Below are 17,765 nucleotides of genomic sequence, written 5' to 3'. Positions count from 1 at the left end.
GGGTAACAATACGAAATAAAACAAAACCAAATGAAAGAGCTTGGCCAATAAAGCGCACCATTTCGTATCCCGTAATTGCTACTTGAATCTGAATATGAGAAGCAGAAATTTGCTCCACTGATTCTCCAATTCATTCCCGTTTGCCCAATCCACATCACATTCATGATTGGGATGGGCATTTAGTTTCTTCTTGTCCACGATAGAATTGTAGTCATACGGCCAGCAGAAGGAAATGTGCAAATACTGCAAAATCTTCTCACCAATCTCGTCCCACGGTGAAGATTGACCCGCCAATTCCAAAACGTTGCTGGGATGCTATGTTCTTTGCCGATATCCCCTTGTATCTTGGACCGGCTTCGTCCGGCGCAAAATTTAGTCCGATCTTGGATTGTAGCGAACGTGACAAATAATTGGAAAATTGGTATCGCTTACGCTCTTCTCCGCGCAAACGCCAAACTACATCATCATTCGTCCATGGAACGACATGCTATGCTGGATTTCATTTGATTTTACTCTGCCTTTTTCAATCCATCTTTGTTTGTTGCTGGACCGGTTTGATTGTGGACCAACGGTACGGCCCTGATCAGCTCCTTGCAACAATGCGAAAATTGTCTCATTGCCGCTGATTAAATTAACGCTGACTTGGTTTTACTTTTTTTTTCTCCTGATTCTCCCTGTCCAATCAAACCATGCTATGCGCTAGTCTGCGTCGTGTTTCAGAAATGGTGAACCGAACTGATGAGCTTTATTTGTGCGCTGCTACTTCCTAATCCTTAGGGCAAGTAGATAGTACAAGGGTATTGCTTTTAATCTTACCTTTATTTTGCTGTAGAAAGAAAGATAACATCAAATTAATCTCTTTTGCTTCTACTATAATATTAAAAAAAAAACACCTGTACCTGATTTAAATGATGATGTAAGTTCTCCCAAACTCTTTTTTTATTCATGTAGAACGGCCTAACCGTATTGATAATTCTTTTGTTGGATGCAATTCATGCGGTCAATAGAGGAAGATATGAATCATAGAGTAAAATATTATCAGTAGAGGAAATTATCATCATAAAAGTGGTCACAAGGATACCAGTTGATATCAACTTCAAAAATTTAGGCTTTGAGACAAAATTGATCGTATTTAATCGATCTTTTATTATCATGTCAAAACATGTAAACAAATAGACCACCCAGAAGCACAACACTATCTATTCTATCTAAACTCATATAATACATGTTTTAAGGATTTACTTCATTCTTACAGCAACACAGGCAAGGCGAGAAATGTTGATCACATGATTTATAATTGTTTATCATCTTAGCTCCGTTTACTATCAATCTGCATCTATTTACGGAATGTTTTTTTGTCATTGAACTACCACATAACACTCTTGCTGTTGCACATGCACTCATTTTTTATTCACTGCAAAAACGATATTGTTGTCAATAAACCCCATCCGTTGTACGCACCTATATGCGTACTGCACAACAATTAGCCATTTTCAGTAACGATACAATAGGTAGATAAAAAAAAATATAGGCGCAATAGGCCGCCAGGCGATATTTTCAATGCAGTCAAATGAAAGAGTGTTGACAACTGACAGCATACAGCATTTTTTAGCGAAACAAATTGTGAATTAATTACATTAATTCCATTTGTGCTCCTACATTTCACCACCAGATGTGTACGTTATCAAATTTTGTAGATTTGATTACGTTTGTTCACTTTCAGATAGGTATATTATCAATTAAACCAAAAACAAAAGCATTTAAAGAGTCGATAACGATTTGATTGAATTCAATATCAAATAATAATTAGAACAAAGGCGCGCCTCCTTACATGTAGTAACCTTCGTCGAAAAATGTGGTGGATTGATTGATCGCCAGAAGAAGAAGACAACAAAGTGTCAAACAAAGCACAAACTTTTAACAACGTAATTGTCACATTGTTCTCCGCGCCTCGGAAAGGTCAAGTTTCTTTTGTTAAGCAAAGTGTGATTAAAATAGAAACCCGATTTGTTTCACTGCCGAACCATTTTGAATGCTGCCATCATCGCGTTATCAAAAAGGTATTCTCGAACTAACTGCGCATCATGTACTTATCGTTAGTTTAGATCCTAAGCGCGATCTTTATTGCGCTAATTACATCATACAGCGTAGGTTATAAAATTGGAAAAGGATGTTTTGTAGGTTATGGGTCAGTGGGACTCATCAACGCGTAAATCACGTGTTTCTGATTCAATGAAAACGTTTTTTTTGTTTAGTTTTGGTACAACTGGCTAGATCTTAATGTGGCAAGGACAGAACACGGAGTTGTATAACATAGTTTGAACAATTAAAGTCCTGCAGCAAGTAATTCGTCCTGAATCATAGAACTTTTTTTTTCTTCATTGAGCCCCTATGCCAAATGATCGTATGCGATTTTTTGTCGTCTGCTTATGTTCGCTTCTCTAGCGGATAAATTTGTATTCGTGTGTTTTGTATTCTAATTGTAGGTTACACTTAATACCTCGCAGAGTTAGCTTTCTATTTTATTTTACAAACACTATCTTTGACATTTTTCCACGCACTATTGGAAAGCTGGTCCTGCATATGGAGACACTGAAGAATTGCTGAATCATACATCACCGTTTGCCCGGTGTATTTAAATGGATGCAAATGTATCCATTCACATCCATCGTTCATAATTTTTCAAGGCTTTACCACTTTGTTAGGCTTTACCACAACTGGATTTATGCATCTGCATTGAAAAAAAAGTAGATCATACGTACGCTATGCATATTATATGGAGAAAAATAAACCCGGAAGGGTCCTAATTTACATAAACGATATGCTCATGCTATATAAGATTATTTGTAATTTAAATACATACTGTACATTCATAAGTGAGGTGCATCAAATGTTACTGTTAGTATGTGTAGCAATTCCTTTTACATTAATTTATTTTTGTATTTTTTTTTCAGCTACGAATAAGAATAAATCGCCGCCCTCAACAGCCGCTATATTCAACGAACTGCTAAGTTGTACTGCGTAGAGTTCAAGAAGCCTGGTATATCGAATATTGCCATCTGAAATTCTCGTACACTATTATACGCCGCTAGTATGGAGATGAGTGATCTGGAAGAAGATGACGTGCTGGAAACGCTGTTACGATATCAGCTGCGGCAGCAATCTCCTGGACTTATGAATGCCGTGCAAACTGCCGAGGACACGCACAACAACACAACTGTTAACAGTCAACAAATGTTTTACTCAAGTTTGCTGTTTCAACGCCTGGCTATGATAAGGTATGTATAACCTGTTTTCTTCTCATAAGTATCAATTTTCATAATCGATCTTAAAAAAATACTCCTCACCAAACTGATGGACGGTTTTTGTACAGTGATGTGCAATATATGTCGAACAAATTGTATCTTTTTTTTCTTCGATTACCCCTTCACGATTGCGCTGCTTTACATTGCATTGAAAAGTTCGATCGTTTCCTTTTTTGTAGAACTGCTCATGATTAGCATATGCGCGACAGTACGAGTAGTATCAGACACACGTCGATTGTTGACTTTATCGATCGTTTCATCGCCATACCGAACGGATTTTCTGAATGAATTTTAGCGTACAGACAAGGTGGTGGTGGTGGTAAGAAGGCAATGGGTGTGGAGAACTCTTCAATTGCTCTTGGGAAGCTGGTGTTGATGATGAGACGAACTGCCGCGAATGTTGCCGATGATGGGCCCTTTTTTTAAAAGCGCAAACATTACGACTTTGCATGGTGTGGTGGTCTGTCTATTACCACCAAAGACCAACAAAGAATGGACCGATGAATGAATGGTTGAACGGAGCATTGGAACATTGAACCTAAACATGGCTTTGAATGACTATCACACCTGCGGAACAAAAAGAGCTTCAGATTGGACAGTGGTGGATTACAGCGGCAGCCCAGCCCATGAATGAATTCTAGGCCTTCTGTTGTATTATTGCGGCTGTTTGTGTATTTGTTTGTTTACACAAGCAACCCGTAAAGTTAGCTATTTGCCCGTATAACATCATTGATAGAGTCTGTAAAGAATCGGGCCCTTTGTGTATTGGCAAAGAAACGAAACAGGAATTGTGTTACACGTGTGTAAAACGAAACAAAACAATAACAAAACTGCATGCATTTCAGTCGGGCCCTTGCCGTTTTCCACAAACGAGACGACCTTTGCTAATCGCAAAAGCACTAAGGTACGTCACAGCAGGTTAGTGTTGCTGGAAGTTTGTTCCACTGTGCCAAATTAGCAAGAGCTTAACTTACAATATATTTGACGGTGCCATAAAGAATTATCAATTGTCATTTTCCGAATAACTTAAATTTTAACATAACTTTATCAGAGAACTACTTTACACAAGTTTTTTTAAAATTAGTAACATGGCACAAGTAGCCACACAAGTAAAAAGAGTTTTTATTTTCAAAAGAGACCTTTAAAATATTTCAAGTATTTGTACAACAAAAAAATTTATTGTAAAATTAGTAAATGGAACTACTTCTCCCATTGTTTTATTTGTTTCATTGATAGAAACAATATGCGGTTTTCCCACGCTACACATAATGTGAGCTCTATACATTTTTTTCCTCTTGAAATAAGATCTTGTTGTAATATGATTTTGTACCCAACAGAAAAAAACATCCTACAAACCGTTCCGTGACTGTCGAACGGATTCCATAGGCAATGTAGACATTGATTTGTAGAGCGAGATTATTCTGTGCTACCGCAAGTTTTGAGTACCTTCGATGATCTCCTGTGATTGCTCCGAAGCGATATCGTCCATTTCGTAACATGAAACCTAACGGAGGATTGTTGTAAGATCGTCTCGAATGAAGAATATGCGCATGAGAAATAAACGTACATATATTTACTATCGGTTTAGTTGTTCTGCACAGCCAGCAGATAAGTCGTTTATACTTTGCGCAAATTAGAAATGGTCAACAAATTTTTAAGGAACGTGTAAAACGCTCCGGAAATTGGATAGCAACGATAGTAGCTAATTAACCATGGGACAGAACCCTGCGGGATTGAGTCCTAAAGCGCTAATCAACATATTTCTTCAGTATACCGTTTCGCAATTCGTCAGCGCTTTTTAAAGATTTCTTTTTTTCCAACGCCATCGTTTTTATTTCCTATTTAGCATTGACACTGAATGGTAGTGGTCAAAGATTGACTAACAAATGTTTAAGGTTTTTTTTTACAAATATTTATCCCTACGTAGTGCTTCATATGTCGTGTAGAGTAGGGTTGTTGGTGTATCTGAAGTGTGTGTTTGTGCCTATTTAAACCTTATGGGACAGTTTTGAGTTCGGCAGAATATTCATATTCTGGCATTGCACGATGTTATAACGATGGTTTGCAGCACAATTCGGCCATCTTCCCGTACACGGTTCAGCGCTTCGAAGAGTAGTTGATGGCAATCCGAGTGAGAAATGAGAGTTGACGCGAACGCATTTATCATGTGGACATTTTGCCTGCTAATTTAGCATACTAAGCCATATATCGTGCCTTGCTTTCACGGTGGGGTGTAGCACTTAAAACTTCTTTGACCAATGTAGTCCCCTGTCCAGTGAAGAAATTTGTTCTTGTATATTCCTTGATTCGTTTTTACAACAGATATTACGTGTAGACGAGAACTAAGGAAGTTAACTTCTTTCCAAACTGTTATTTTGATAATTAATAATACTTGTGTTAAAAATTAAACGGTTTTATTTACTTACAGCTTAATAAGTTAACATTTTGAGCGTGGATGAACAGTCCGGATGGGATTTTGTATCGGTCCCGTCCTGTCTGTGATTGACCATAATAGTCACTTATGTGTGAGATGCAAGAATTTGCAGAAAGTAAATTACACATGATAAATTAATGGTCCGCCTTTTTCATTACAATGATATCGCGTTTGTGCGCAACGCATGCAGGGATGTCGTGATGGTGAAGGCGTAGTTCTATAAGTACGCCCTACCAGCAGGGGACGCGTACTCGAAGCATACGCAAGAAAGCAATTTTGCAATCTTCTAACTTCACCACAACAGTGGTGGATTCGGTCCCGGCGGAAAGTGTGATCTTTTACTTACTGTTAGGCATCGTGCAGGCTTCGGGTGTTTTTTTTCTAGCTGTGGTTAGATTCTTTCCCATAATCATGTGCAAATGAAGTAAGGGTTTGCCGTCTTAACCGGACCTTCAATGGTTGTTTCTTTGCCAACTTACATCGAGCGACGATCTGCACAGCCACACACGGGATGGAGCAGGAAGCTCAGAGCGGAATGAAATGTGGCTGTTCCTTGGCAGCCTTGTAATAGCGTCGAAGCAATTTAAAATACTAATTAATCAATCAACGTAATTAACCGAACATGATAATTTTTCATTCGTGCTTCGAAGGCCTCGACCTCACTCCTTTACATCGGACGATGGTGGCTACCCTAAGGCCTCCAAGCCTTGTTTTTCTACGCGGAAGGAAGATGTTTTTTTTAACGAATTTCTTTCACTGACCTAATAGAAAGCCAAGCGACGTGTTATAGTATGAGCTGTGTGGCTCTAACAGAATGATCATGTAGAGTGTGAGAAAATGTGAAGCCATTTTTCATCAATCTTCCCGAGTCTCCTGTTCCTGGTGCTCTGCGGGGACCCACGGTAGTGTTACAGTTCTAGGAAGTATAGTTGATTAATTAGACTAACGGTAAAATGGTTTAAATTGCAGAAAAAAATTATCCAAATACTTTTGAGCATTGTTTGCTTGAAATTTAAATATTGTGTTCGTTCTTTAAAACACAAAGCATAAAGTCGATAATGTAATCAAATGTGATGTTTGTCAAATGTAATCTATTAATTTGTTTAATGTTCCAGAGAGTGGTGCTCTGTTGTAGCAAAGTAGTATGAAAAAAGAAATGAAACGCAAGTTTGTATGTATTATGTATTCGTTCCATGTTCAAGCTGTGAGTCAAAATTCACTTCTGCTAATTACTTGCAGTAATTAGCTAATATTTATAATATCTTCATCCAAACCAAACGAATTGAAAGTAATTTATTATTATACCCTTCTTGTCCAGTGTTGCTGGCGTGAATTTTAACCCTGCCCAGGTCACGAGTGATGTTTGTATCTGCCTTCCGGCAAACATTTGGCTGAGCAGCTGACCAGTTTCTTGAATCCGCCGCTCTACGAGTATGCTCTTGTTTTTACTTGGTTACAAACCTTCCCCCCGTGCTTCTGTTTGTGGGTTTTCTAATGAATGGATGGATGGGTGGGTTGTTGTTGTTTTTTTTTTCTTACTTTCAACATATTTATATTTCTTTCATATTGTTTTCTTTTGGTCTCATTCCTTTCTCGAATCTGTGGTGTGCTCTTGTTATGAAAATTATGCTACCGGCTGTGTTATAATGCTGCGCGACGGTTTTTTTTCATGCTCTTAAGTAACGGTGGCAAAGCGGTGGTAGAGGCTTTTCTGTTGAGAAGTTTTCGGTGTCGCTTCTTTTATTTTATTCACTTGTTTTTTTGCATCATTTTCATTATAGCAAGCTTTCTTTATTTTATCAAGACGTTGTACCGGTAGTAAGACAGTAGGAACCGGGAGAAACAAAGGTAGGAGTTATAACGAGGAGAATATCTGACAGAAAGCTCAGACATTTGATGGCAGGAAGAAAAAAACGAAGGACAAACGAAATACCAAGACCATCCGTAGGAACGTTTTCGGCTTACTTACGGTTTGAAGCTGCGGTCAACGTCATGGTTGCGCCCGCCGGTAATGGTCTGTTCGGTTAATGACTGTGGCTAGGTTTTTTCTTCTTCTTTGTGTTGAACCCCAGTACCCGATCCTGCCACTTCTTTCGTGTGGCTGGTCTTGCGCGGTCCACTATGGTACATCGATTAAAGTCCGGTGGCTTGCGTTTGTTTGCCGGAGGCCTATTTTATAATGATTTGTTTCGGAGGAGGTAAGCATGTAACAGCGAAAAGCTACCGGGGTAAGCAAAGGCTCATTTGTTTTTTGTTTTTTACAATGCTGTGACTGATGGGGGCGTGTAGGGAATTTGGGGACAGGAAGAAAAAAAAGAACATGTTGGTGGAGGTTCGTTCCGGGTTTGGCACTAATAGCTAGTTAGCGTGGCAAAAAAGAAAAGATGTACGATTAGGGATTGTATGCGCAGGAAGGTATAGTACCGAGGGTGCCGGAAAGCTGCACGCTCGGGGTTTTGTCCTCATGTCGAATTAACTCATAGTTTTATTAATGTGCGTTCCAGATGAGCGTGAGAATTTAGAGTTTTGTGCATGAAATGATCTAATCATATGAAGAAGCTGTATTCAACTAAAAAACATATGCATTCAAAGTATTTTTTTTAAAAGACCCGGAATAACATTACTTTATCCTATCAGATGGTGATTATGAAATTAGTATTAGGAAAATCCTTGTAATATTTATAACTTAGTGGTTAGAGTTATCTATCTTAGAGATGATAGTGGTTATTTTAATGTAAGTAACACATTGTTTTAATGTGTTTGATAAGTATAAAAAAAATTGTAAAAAGGATAAAAATCAACGAAGTACACATTTATTCAAGCCATTCTGCGCTGATGTTACCTATTGTTATACAATTCATTGAGCGTTAAATAAGGTAATTAATCAATTTGGTCGTAATTGAGACAGTTCCTTTTTATGTTTCATGGAAACCACTATTTTATTTTTATTTTTGCATATCTAAAAGATTGCATGATAACCGATGTCGTAACTAAAGCCCTGTGCCGTATATCGTGTATGCATCTCTTTATTTCGCTCGTGGTTTCTTGCAAAGGAATGATGGATGTTTCGGCACTGGAGAGGAATAACAGCACGCACAATAATAACCTGCCTTGACTATGAAGTTTTCGGGTACGGAATAAATGAATGTATCGCCGAAGTCCGCACAGAAATAAAGTATGTAATAAGTTTTACATATCATAAGAGAAGTAACGGATTGGAGTTGGTTTCCAGTTGCTTTTTGTAAATTGTAAAGTCGATTTTGAAAACAAATTGCTGCAGCAGCAAAAGTTCATTTTGGTGGATTTGTATAGTCATAATCCGTACCAGAGATGGCCAAAACTCATTGCAGATGCTGGCTACTTGCTACTTGAGATACGTGCTATTGTTTGTATTTATGGATCCAAACGGCTAGTGTAAAACGGGGCACAAGAAAGCTTGTTGCAATATGACAGGCTGGTAGCTTTCTTTTTGAACGAAAATGTTTTCTAAGATCTTTATTTATATTCATCTACATAAGTCAGATGGTTTAGATGGCAACAGCGCCGGTCTTATACGACAAGAGTGGGTAGGCATTTAAATTTGGTTTACCCTAATCTATTTAAAAATAAAATAACGTTTCAACACCTAGTACCTTGTATCTTAGGGGCTACCACCTACATCTGCCTACCCGGCACTCGACAAATTGAAACAGTTTTATCTCTACTTGAAATGTTTAATTTAATATATTGTGAATATTTTCCAATCAATGCTTAATCTCATGACAACCCTTAAACCCTTTTTTCATTTCATGAACTGTTTCCTTTTAAATTTTTACAATTCTTTCGTATTGTTTGAATTTTGGTGGTTTTTAAGATAAATTAAATAAACCAATCTAACGTCAATAAAATCAAACAAATCATTGATATTAGAAAGGCGTTTTTTTGCTTGGCAAAATAATTTGTATAATTTAATTTTATTCACATCAGCTGTACATTATATCAATGGTTAAACATGTTGTTCGATTAGTAATTGTGATCTATAAATAAGGATCTGTTTCAATCTTGCAAACCAAGTATGAATCGATTAATGTAAAATATAAATCAGTTAATAATTAATACATGAAAGAAAAACATTTGCTGTTCTGTTATGTCTATTAGCAAAAGTTTAACCGGATTTTATGTGCCAGAAGGGTTTTATGTGTTTGAATAAAATGCTGGAATTCCGATACAGAACAAAATAGAACAACATACTTGTTAGAACGTACATAGAATTTTTAATATTTTGCAATAAGTTTATTTAACATAAAACAGAGCATAGTAAAGAATTCTGATCCAAAAAAAGCAACAAAAATATTACCTTCGTTGTTTGATGCGATGCGTTACTTACATTGGCGTAACATTGGTTGCCCACTTATTTGAAGTTTATTGAATGAATGCAAAAATAAAACCAAAATCCATGTAATGAATGTTTACGTTTTTGCACATCACCACCAACATTGTGCTTATGTTTAACCACTGATATTGGTGTGTGCATGTGTTCCTATAGAGAGGGATAAACACGTTGCTGTGTTCCTCTCGGCTATAGACTATTACGCTTTCAAGTTACACCCTAAGGTGAGAAAAAAAAGGTGACATGATTTTCTGCTAGTATGGGACTTAGGGAGTTGATTGGTGGTAGCGTTTGGTGTACACGTCCTAACCAGGGAGACCCATGGTTGTTGTCCTCACTTTCAAACAAACGGCGATCGACACAAAAAGGAAGCGGGAAGAAAAAGTTTATTTCAAGTGCTTCATTGAACATAATGTTTGCTGTACTGGTAGAGTTTCTGAGTCAGTGGCGTCGCTGGGGAAAGGAACAAGGGTCAGGCAACAATAAAATCATGTGGTTTTGAATAGAAAAACGAAAGGTATGTGTAATGAAACACAAGAAAATGTGTTTCGACATGAGGTACTACTAAACAATAATGCAACAGGCAACAATTAATATTGTTTTTCATTGCGTTTAAACGCTAATAGCTGAAGATACAGTTCTGTATATCCTTGATAAATTATAACATTGACAGAATAAGATATTCTGTAAACTGTTATGGCCCCTAACATGTCTAGACTAAGATGAACTAAATACATGCATCGCAAAGCAATGGAGTTTTTTTTTAATTGCTACACCAACTTTCACAAAACCGCGAAAACGTACATTTATTCCTACTCGAGTATTTTCGTCGTTCTAATACTTCAAACAAGAATAAGCAGTAATGTTGCTGCCACCAAAGGGAAGTTGTGTGAAAGTGTTTTTGTTTTGTGGCTTTGTTTCATTTGTGCCTGTTGATACTGCATTCATTTTCACATGGAAGGACATTTTGGGGGTACACATAATCAACAATAACCACCGAACCGATGTACGTACACTCAGAGCACGAGGGAGGAACTGGTAAGATGTGTTTGTTTGTCTGTGCGGAGTGAAGCCATACTTCACTTTGCTACTGTTGCTACACGTACCGCTGTTGTACGAGGTCCTGTGCCCCTTCCTATTTTCCCTTTGTGGTAGGTATTTGGGTAAACAGGATTACACGATCAGTTGCACTGCTTACAGTACAGGATGTCGTTTTGCAAACACCATCATCTCGTTTTGGTTGTCGCATTTTACGGTTTGTTATATTTCTAGGACACAGACTGTTTTCCGAGTTCCGAGATCGTCAGCATACTGATGCAACAGGGTGTGGCGTATGTATCTCTGATGAAGCCCTATTAAAGGTTTAATTTTGTCGTTGACACTGTGCGTTATGACATCGGATAAAGATGCTGCAGCCTCCTGTTATATTCCGTTAGTTTAAACATAATTTAAATGTTTTGTTAATCTTGGTCACATCTTACTATGTCTGTGATACTAAATACTAGGTGATTTTTGTTTAGGACTCGTATGTAACGTATGCACAGGTAGTGTCTGAGGCTGTTCAAAACGTTAAATGGATTACGAACAAATAAGGAGATCGACACTATAACTATCAAGTATAAACAATATTGTATACGCAGATCTCAGCTGATCCTGGCGATCGATTATAATAGTGTATCTAGGGAAATACCTCTGCGTCACTATTCTTTTAAAGAGCACTATGAAACTAATTAAACAGGGAGCCTTCTGCCATATTTCCCTGCAGTACATTTTATTTGAAACGTTTGATAATATTATTGTCATTATTACTATCACTGTTATTGCTATAATCATCGTTATCATCATCATCACACTCAACGTAATCGATAAAATCCTAGAAATGGTGTGTTGCAATAAGTAGATTGATTTTGTTTTTACTCCTGCTTGAAGGTTTCCCTTGGATGCTTCTGCTTGTTTTTTTTTGGTTTCGTCCTCTCTTCAATGGGGTTTCAAACCTATCATCAAATTCCCTTTCTGTGTGTGTGGTTTTTTTTTTATTTTAAAGTACAAGAAATCAATGAATGAAAAAGTGTGGGTGAATGTAAGTCTCCGGAGGGGCAAAAGTGGGGTAGCATCGAGGTTTGGCAGTACAGATTGTAGCGTATTGGAACGGATATTTCTCCGTTCGATCAATGCTACCAGTGTGCTGCAGAATCGTCAAACGAATGAGAAAGTTATGTGTCCTGTGTACGTGTGAAATTCTCTCAAAAGTGACCAGCGTGTTGGAAGATTGCGGTAAAATGTCCGAAACATCGGATTTTTGTTGTGCGTTAGGCAAGGACATACAATACAAAAAGAGGGAAAACGATACAGTGCGTGGTGGATTGCTACGCTCTGTTTAGATGTTTGATGCTATTTTATAGCAAAACAAGTAGAAGATCCTGCAATATTCGCTTCGAGAAGCGAGATTACGATGCTTTGTCTCGCTTTTGCGTACTTGCTCTATTGCTATCTCGATTATTCATTTTTATAGCAACATCATCGCGATGCGTGTAAAAACTTGGCAACGTTGCAACCCCTAACGCACCATAAACATGTCCAACTGTCATTTAGCCACGCCTCTTGGCGAAAGTTTTTTTTGTTCGTCGCTTCATAGCATGCTTCGCATTACTCGCGAAGCGTGTATTGCTACCCCGTCGCAGCCAGCTTGTCTGGCATGGCTTGGGTAAAGGTTTGGTCAGCATCAAAAAGGAGAGATAGAGAGAGAACGAACGACGATGCATCTACTAAATTCGAAGTTACCTGTACCGCATTGTGCAGCTGCCGGGATTTTACGCACCCCTGCGAGACTGAGACACAGTGTATGATGATTATGCTTCGTCGCACAATTCTCACACACTCGCAGTTGTGTTGGAAATGTATGGTATGTAGCATCGACGCTAGAAGAGTGTGTTAGTGCATTAGTGATGCAGACCACCGGAGATCTCTCGCTCTGATTGGTTCCGTACTCTCGCTACGATTGATGGTGGGGGTTATGCGAGAAACGCAACACCGATAGACCGAAGCAGCCCAACGATTTGGTGCTCCGCTATCGTTTCCACCACAGCATCCGCTTCCCTGGTGCGTGGTACAGAGTAAGCAGCATACTCCAATAGCACACAGAGGCCTATCCTACTCGCAACCTGAAGAACCCTTGTGACCTGGCTGGCCTGTGGTTGCTGCCTGTAGAAAGTCGAGGTCCGGTTCCTCCATACCGCGTACCGTGTGGTGTATCGATGTGTGGGTTCTGCCGTGACAACACTCGTCGGTTGGTTGCCCTACGGGGAGTTATGTTTGAGTACGCACACAACGACATGAATACCAAGCTAACATCGAACAGTCGGGGTTCGGTACGAGATTCGCCTTGAACGAGCCCTCATAGTAAAACGGAAAGGTGCTCTGTTCGCAAGTGTGTCGTAATTCTCTCGTGTACGGTTCCCGGTGGTTTTGGGTATCGCGGCCTGTACATTATTGGTTCCGCGGCAGTACATTGACGCGTACGTTCGAACAGCAAAACTGTGGACAGTTTTTACACGGCTTCCTGATCTGTTATCGATCACGCAAAAAAGCAGCAAAATTGTGTAAATGCTATTTGTTAGTGGCAATGAGTTGCGGTGTTAGAAGACTATCAAAATTTGTGTCGAATCAATCGATCCTTATGCTCCCAAGAGCTTAAAAGCCGATAAGTGCAATCAGTGAACTCTGTTGACAAGCAGTGACAACAGTAATCCCCGGGATTCTTTCAGGCTCGAATGTGTCCGTATCTGCACAATTGAGAAGTGGTGCGATGATGAGCAAGACTAAAAACAAAAACAGAATCTACATACATCTGTGCTGATAATCTTGCTACACAACTATGAGTACTAATAATTAGATCAACGAGCCCACAATTAACAAGTACAACCTCCTCCCGTGCCTAGTGTGTCTTTACATTTTGCTTCTGTGTTCAGGCGTTTGCAAATAATCATGATCGAGAAGGATCAACAACACACAAAGGGTTGTTTATATGATCGAGCATAAAATGTGAAGTGTTTGGAGATTCCTTTTAAAGTAGCCCAAAAAAAAAGATACTGTTTGTCCCCGTGCGACAGCTTCCCGATCCAAAATTGAAGGATTGTTAGTTCATAATGTTCGTAAAGCATTGCAGTTGAAGATCTGAAAGAGGGTTACGGTTGGCACTGCGGTTTGTGCTAATTTGAAGAAATGAGTGTATTTGTGATGTGATGTTGGATGTATTGATGGATGCCATATGAGCAAAACAATAGCGGCATATTGCTCAGTGATGATAAAGGCACGATCGTTTATGAAGGCAATGTAAAGTTTGTGCGACAGTTTCGTGACACTTGTTACTTGTAACCGGGGATCGAGTCCATGTGTGTGAGAGTGTTTTGTCGGTGTTTTGGAATTATTTTATGTGACAGGAATATAGTTAAACACGCGATACATTTTGAAACTGATTGTTTGTCAACAGACACGGTGGACTGTACAACACTGTTAGGGCTACGGGACAAGCGATCGCGAGTTCCTCAGGCGGTACTGTAACAATTATTCAAAAAGACGACGACGACGAAGACGATCACGACGACGGCGGCGGCGGCGGCGGTGACGACGTCGAGAAAAACAACAACATGTTGACCATGGAATCCGATATGAAAGGGGGTGGCATTCTGCATGCTACAATGCCCCCGCATCACCCGTCCTCTCTGCACGGTCACAGCACTTCGCCGTACGGAGCGTTGGGATCATTGAGCATGATGAACATTGGCCAGTCACAGCTTTCATCCCATCAGACATCTGCGGCTCAGCAGCATCACCTGCTCGGAAGTGGTGGTGGTGGACATCAACAGCACCATATGGGCCATGGGTTGAGCAGCAACAACAGCAGCAGTAGCAGCAACAACAACAACAGCAGCGGGTATGGAAGTCCTCTGCAGCAGCCAGTTTCGGGATTAAGCCCGACCGGGCTCGTGGGTGGGCAAGGACACTCCCAGCACAGTTCGCCGACGGGTATGGGTACCACCGGTCAGCATCACATTACGGCAAGTGGCGGAGGTGGTGGTCACCACCATCATCACCACGGTTCCGGCGGGCTATTAGGTGTGAATCACAACAATAACAACACTAGCAAGGCGGCGCAACAAAATGCGGATCGCGTGAAGCGTCCAATGAACGCGTTCATGGTGTGGTCTCGCGGTCAGCGCAGGAAGATGGCTTCGGATAATCCCAAGATGCACAATTCCGAGATCTCGAAACGCCTCGGTGCGCAGTGGAAGGATCTATCGGAGACAGAAAAGCGTCCGTTTATTGATGAAGCAAAGCGGCTCCGAGCGGTGCACATGAAGGAACACCCGGACTACAAATACCGACCACGCCGGAAGACGAAGACGTTGACGAAGGCAAAGGAAAAGTATCCGCTCGGCGTCGGATCGCTGCTTGGTGGTGGTCAAACAACCGAAGGCAGTGGGATGCGTGGAAGCGCGTCATCGACCACGTTGGCAGCGCAACAGGCGGCGGCGGCAGCGGCAGCAGCGGCCGCAGCCGCAGCGAACCGTGATATGTACCACCAGATGCCTCCAAATGGCTACATGCCGAATGGATACACGATGATGCACGATCCGTCGTCGGCGGCGGCTTACCAATCGCAACAGCACTACATGAGCAATTACCACCACCATCATCGATACGATATGGGCCAGATGGCGGCAGCAGCGGCCGCCTCTGGAACGACCGCAGGATCCTTGAATAGCTACATGAATGCCGGCTACGGTGGCATGTACGGTGGTGGAAGTGGCGGCGGGGGAGGAACTGTATCCGGTGGTCAAACATCTCCCTACGGCGGTAGCGGAGGCGGACTGCAACAGCCCGGTTCACCGTACAGTACGACAATCCAGCAGCAGCCCGGTTCTCCGTACGGACTAAATCACCAACCCGGAAGCGCACTTTCCTGCCAAAGCCACAGTCCCAGTGATTCGAGCGTGAAATCGGAACCAGTCTCGCCGAGCCCGATCGCATCAGCGACCAATAATAATCTAACCATGAAGCGAGAGTATATCGTTGGTGGAGGTCATCAGCAGCAATCGGCGGCTGCCGATCTGAGCCACTTGATCAATATGTACCATGTACCGGATATGCAGCAAACGGGCGGAGCAGATTTACAGCAGCATCATCGCAATCACCTAATGCAACATTACCATCAGCATAACGCCAGTGTGTCGCCCGATCTTCAAACGCAGCACCAACACCTCCAGCAGCAGCAGCAGGTCCAACAGCAACAACAGCAGCAGCAGGTTCTGCGATCTATGGCACCAATCTCACACATGTGAGAGTTGGCTGCAACGGCGTCGGACCTCTTGGTACATCACCATCATCATCATCATCAACAACAGCTTCGGGTGTCGAAAGCCGTGGTATCAACATCACCAACCCTTTCCGGCACCACAACAGCGGCCACCAATCATCATGCAGCTGGGGCAGGATCTGCCACTGCGGCCACTCCACCGTGCAGTAGCAACTCCAGGAACAACAGCAATGGCAGTAGTAACATCGTTACGGGAACGGGAGGAGGTACAGGTGGAACAACAAGCGATCATGGCAATACTGCTTCTCCGGCAACAGAGGCAACACTTGGTGCTGTGACAGGCGGTTCAATCTTTGGAGGTAGTCACCTGCATCATCACTCCTTCGATCGATTACCACCACTATGTGCTTCCCCTTTGTCTGCATACCGACACCATTCGGGTTCGTCGTCGGCTTCAGTTATTGGCAATTGCAATAATGGCAGCGGCATGGTTCTAGCGGGAAGTGTTCCAACCAATGCATCGACTGCATCTGGCTCTCTTGGCGGACATGCAGCTGGCGGACTGATGAGTTCCTCTCCTCATTCGCATGTTGCGCTTATCAGCGCCGTTACACCTGGGCTGGGTTTTTCATTATCCAACGGAAGCGATGTGCAACCATCGCTACTGGCCGTTGATCCTGAAGAGGATTCTCATCATTCTTATCATCATGGGATGCATATGGCAGCTTCTCCGCATCATCATTTGTACCATCATCATCACCATCATCACGATTATCATCACCACGCGGCTGCTGCTGCAGCCCTTCTGGGTGGTTTCACGAGTGGCAGTGGTGGTGTTGGTTTGGTCGATTGTGTGACTGAGAGTAACAACTGTGCCGATCGTGAGGATTCCACTGGATTTATTTCAGTCGCGGGTACTGCCGCGAACAGTGCAGTTGGAAATTATTGTCTCAGTGGAGGAGTAGACAGTGTGACTGGGTTGGTACATTCTGTAACGACCGCCACCACACTGGCCAGTGCGAATGATGGCGATGAAGCAGGAACTTCTGTTGAGAGTGGATCAATTAATGGTGGTAGTGATAGTAACGGTGTCCTGCGCTCGAATGATCGATCGGTCTCATCTTCGTCCAGCCTCACGTTGACGGCAAGAACGGCTGCTGCTGCCGCGGCTGCCGTTGCTGCTGTCTCGAATCATCACCATCATCTTCAGCAGCTTCCTTCGGCAGAATTACCTTATCATCATCATCATCGACCGCTACCGATGGATGTATCGGCACTGTAGGGTATGCGGATTCCATCATCAACGATTTTTTATTGATCTTCGATGATGCCGTTGTTGAC

At 41.5% G+C, this 17,765-nt stretch overlaps 2 protein-coding genes across 2 annotated transcripts; both read left to right on the top strand.

Annotated features, from left to right (window-relative positions):
* Positions 1-1,660: 1,660 nt before the first annotated feature.
* Positions 1,661-16,455, top strand: LOC125766120 (transcription factor SOX-3-like). Its single transcript, XM_049431791.1, has 3 exons — positions 1,661-2,060; positions 2,955-3,278; positions 14,598-16,455. The coding sequence occupies exons 2-3, from the start codon at positions 3,094-3,096 to the stop codon at positions 16,447-16,449; spliced, it is 2,037 nt and encodes a 678-aa protein (XP_049287748.1). The 5' UTR covers positions 1,661-2,060; positions 2,955-3,093; the 3' UTR covers positions 16,450-16,455.
* Positions 16,456-16,911: 456 nt separating this feature from the next.
* On the top strand, positions 16,912-17,706 carry LOC125774928 (protein dissatisfaction-like). Its single transcript, XM_049445299.1, has one exon. It carries the CDS (start codon positions 16,912-16,914, stop codon positions 17,704-17,706), a length of 795 nt encoding a protein of 264 aa, XP_049301256.1.
* The last annotated feature ends 59 nt before the right edge of the window (positions 17,707-17,765 follow it).

This window comes from Anopheles funestus, chromosome 2RL (assembly GCF_943734845.2).
Source record: "Anopheles funestus chromosome 2RL, idAnoFuneDA-416_04, whole genome shotgun sequence".
In the NCBI taxonomy this organism is placed as follows: domain Eukaryota; kingdom Metazoa; phylum Arthropoda; class Insecta; order Diptera; family Culicidae; genus Anopheles; species Anopheles funestus.
This window is presented reverse-complemented; position numbering and strand designations above follow the sequence as displayed.

Bases quoted from the DNA above. Each gene is read 5' to 3' on its own strand.
- LOC125774928 (XM_049445299.1), top strand. From the start codon at position 16,912: ATGGTTCTAGCGGGAAGTGTTCCAACCAATGCATCGACTGCATCTGGC.
- LOC125766120 (XM_049431791.1), top strand. From the start codon at position 3,094: ATGGAGATGAGTGATCTGGAAGAAGATGACGTGCTGGAAACGCTGTTA. The intron at 3,279-14,597 runs GTATGTATAACC...GTTTGTCAACAG, and splicing joins CAACGCCTGGCTATGATAAG to ACACGGTGGACTGTACAACA.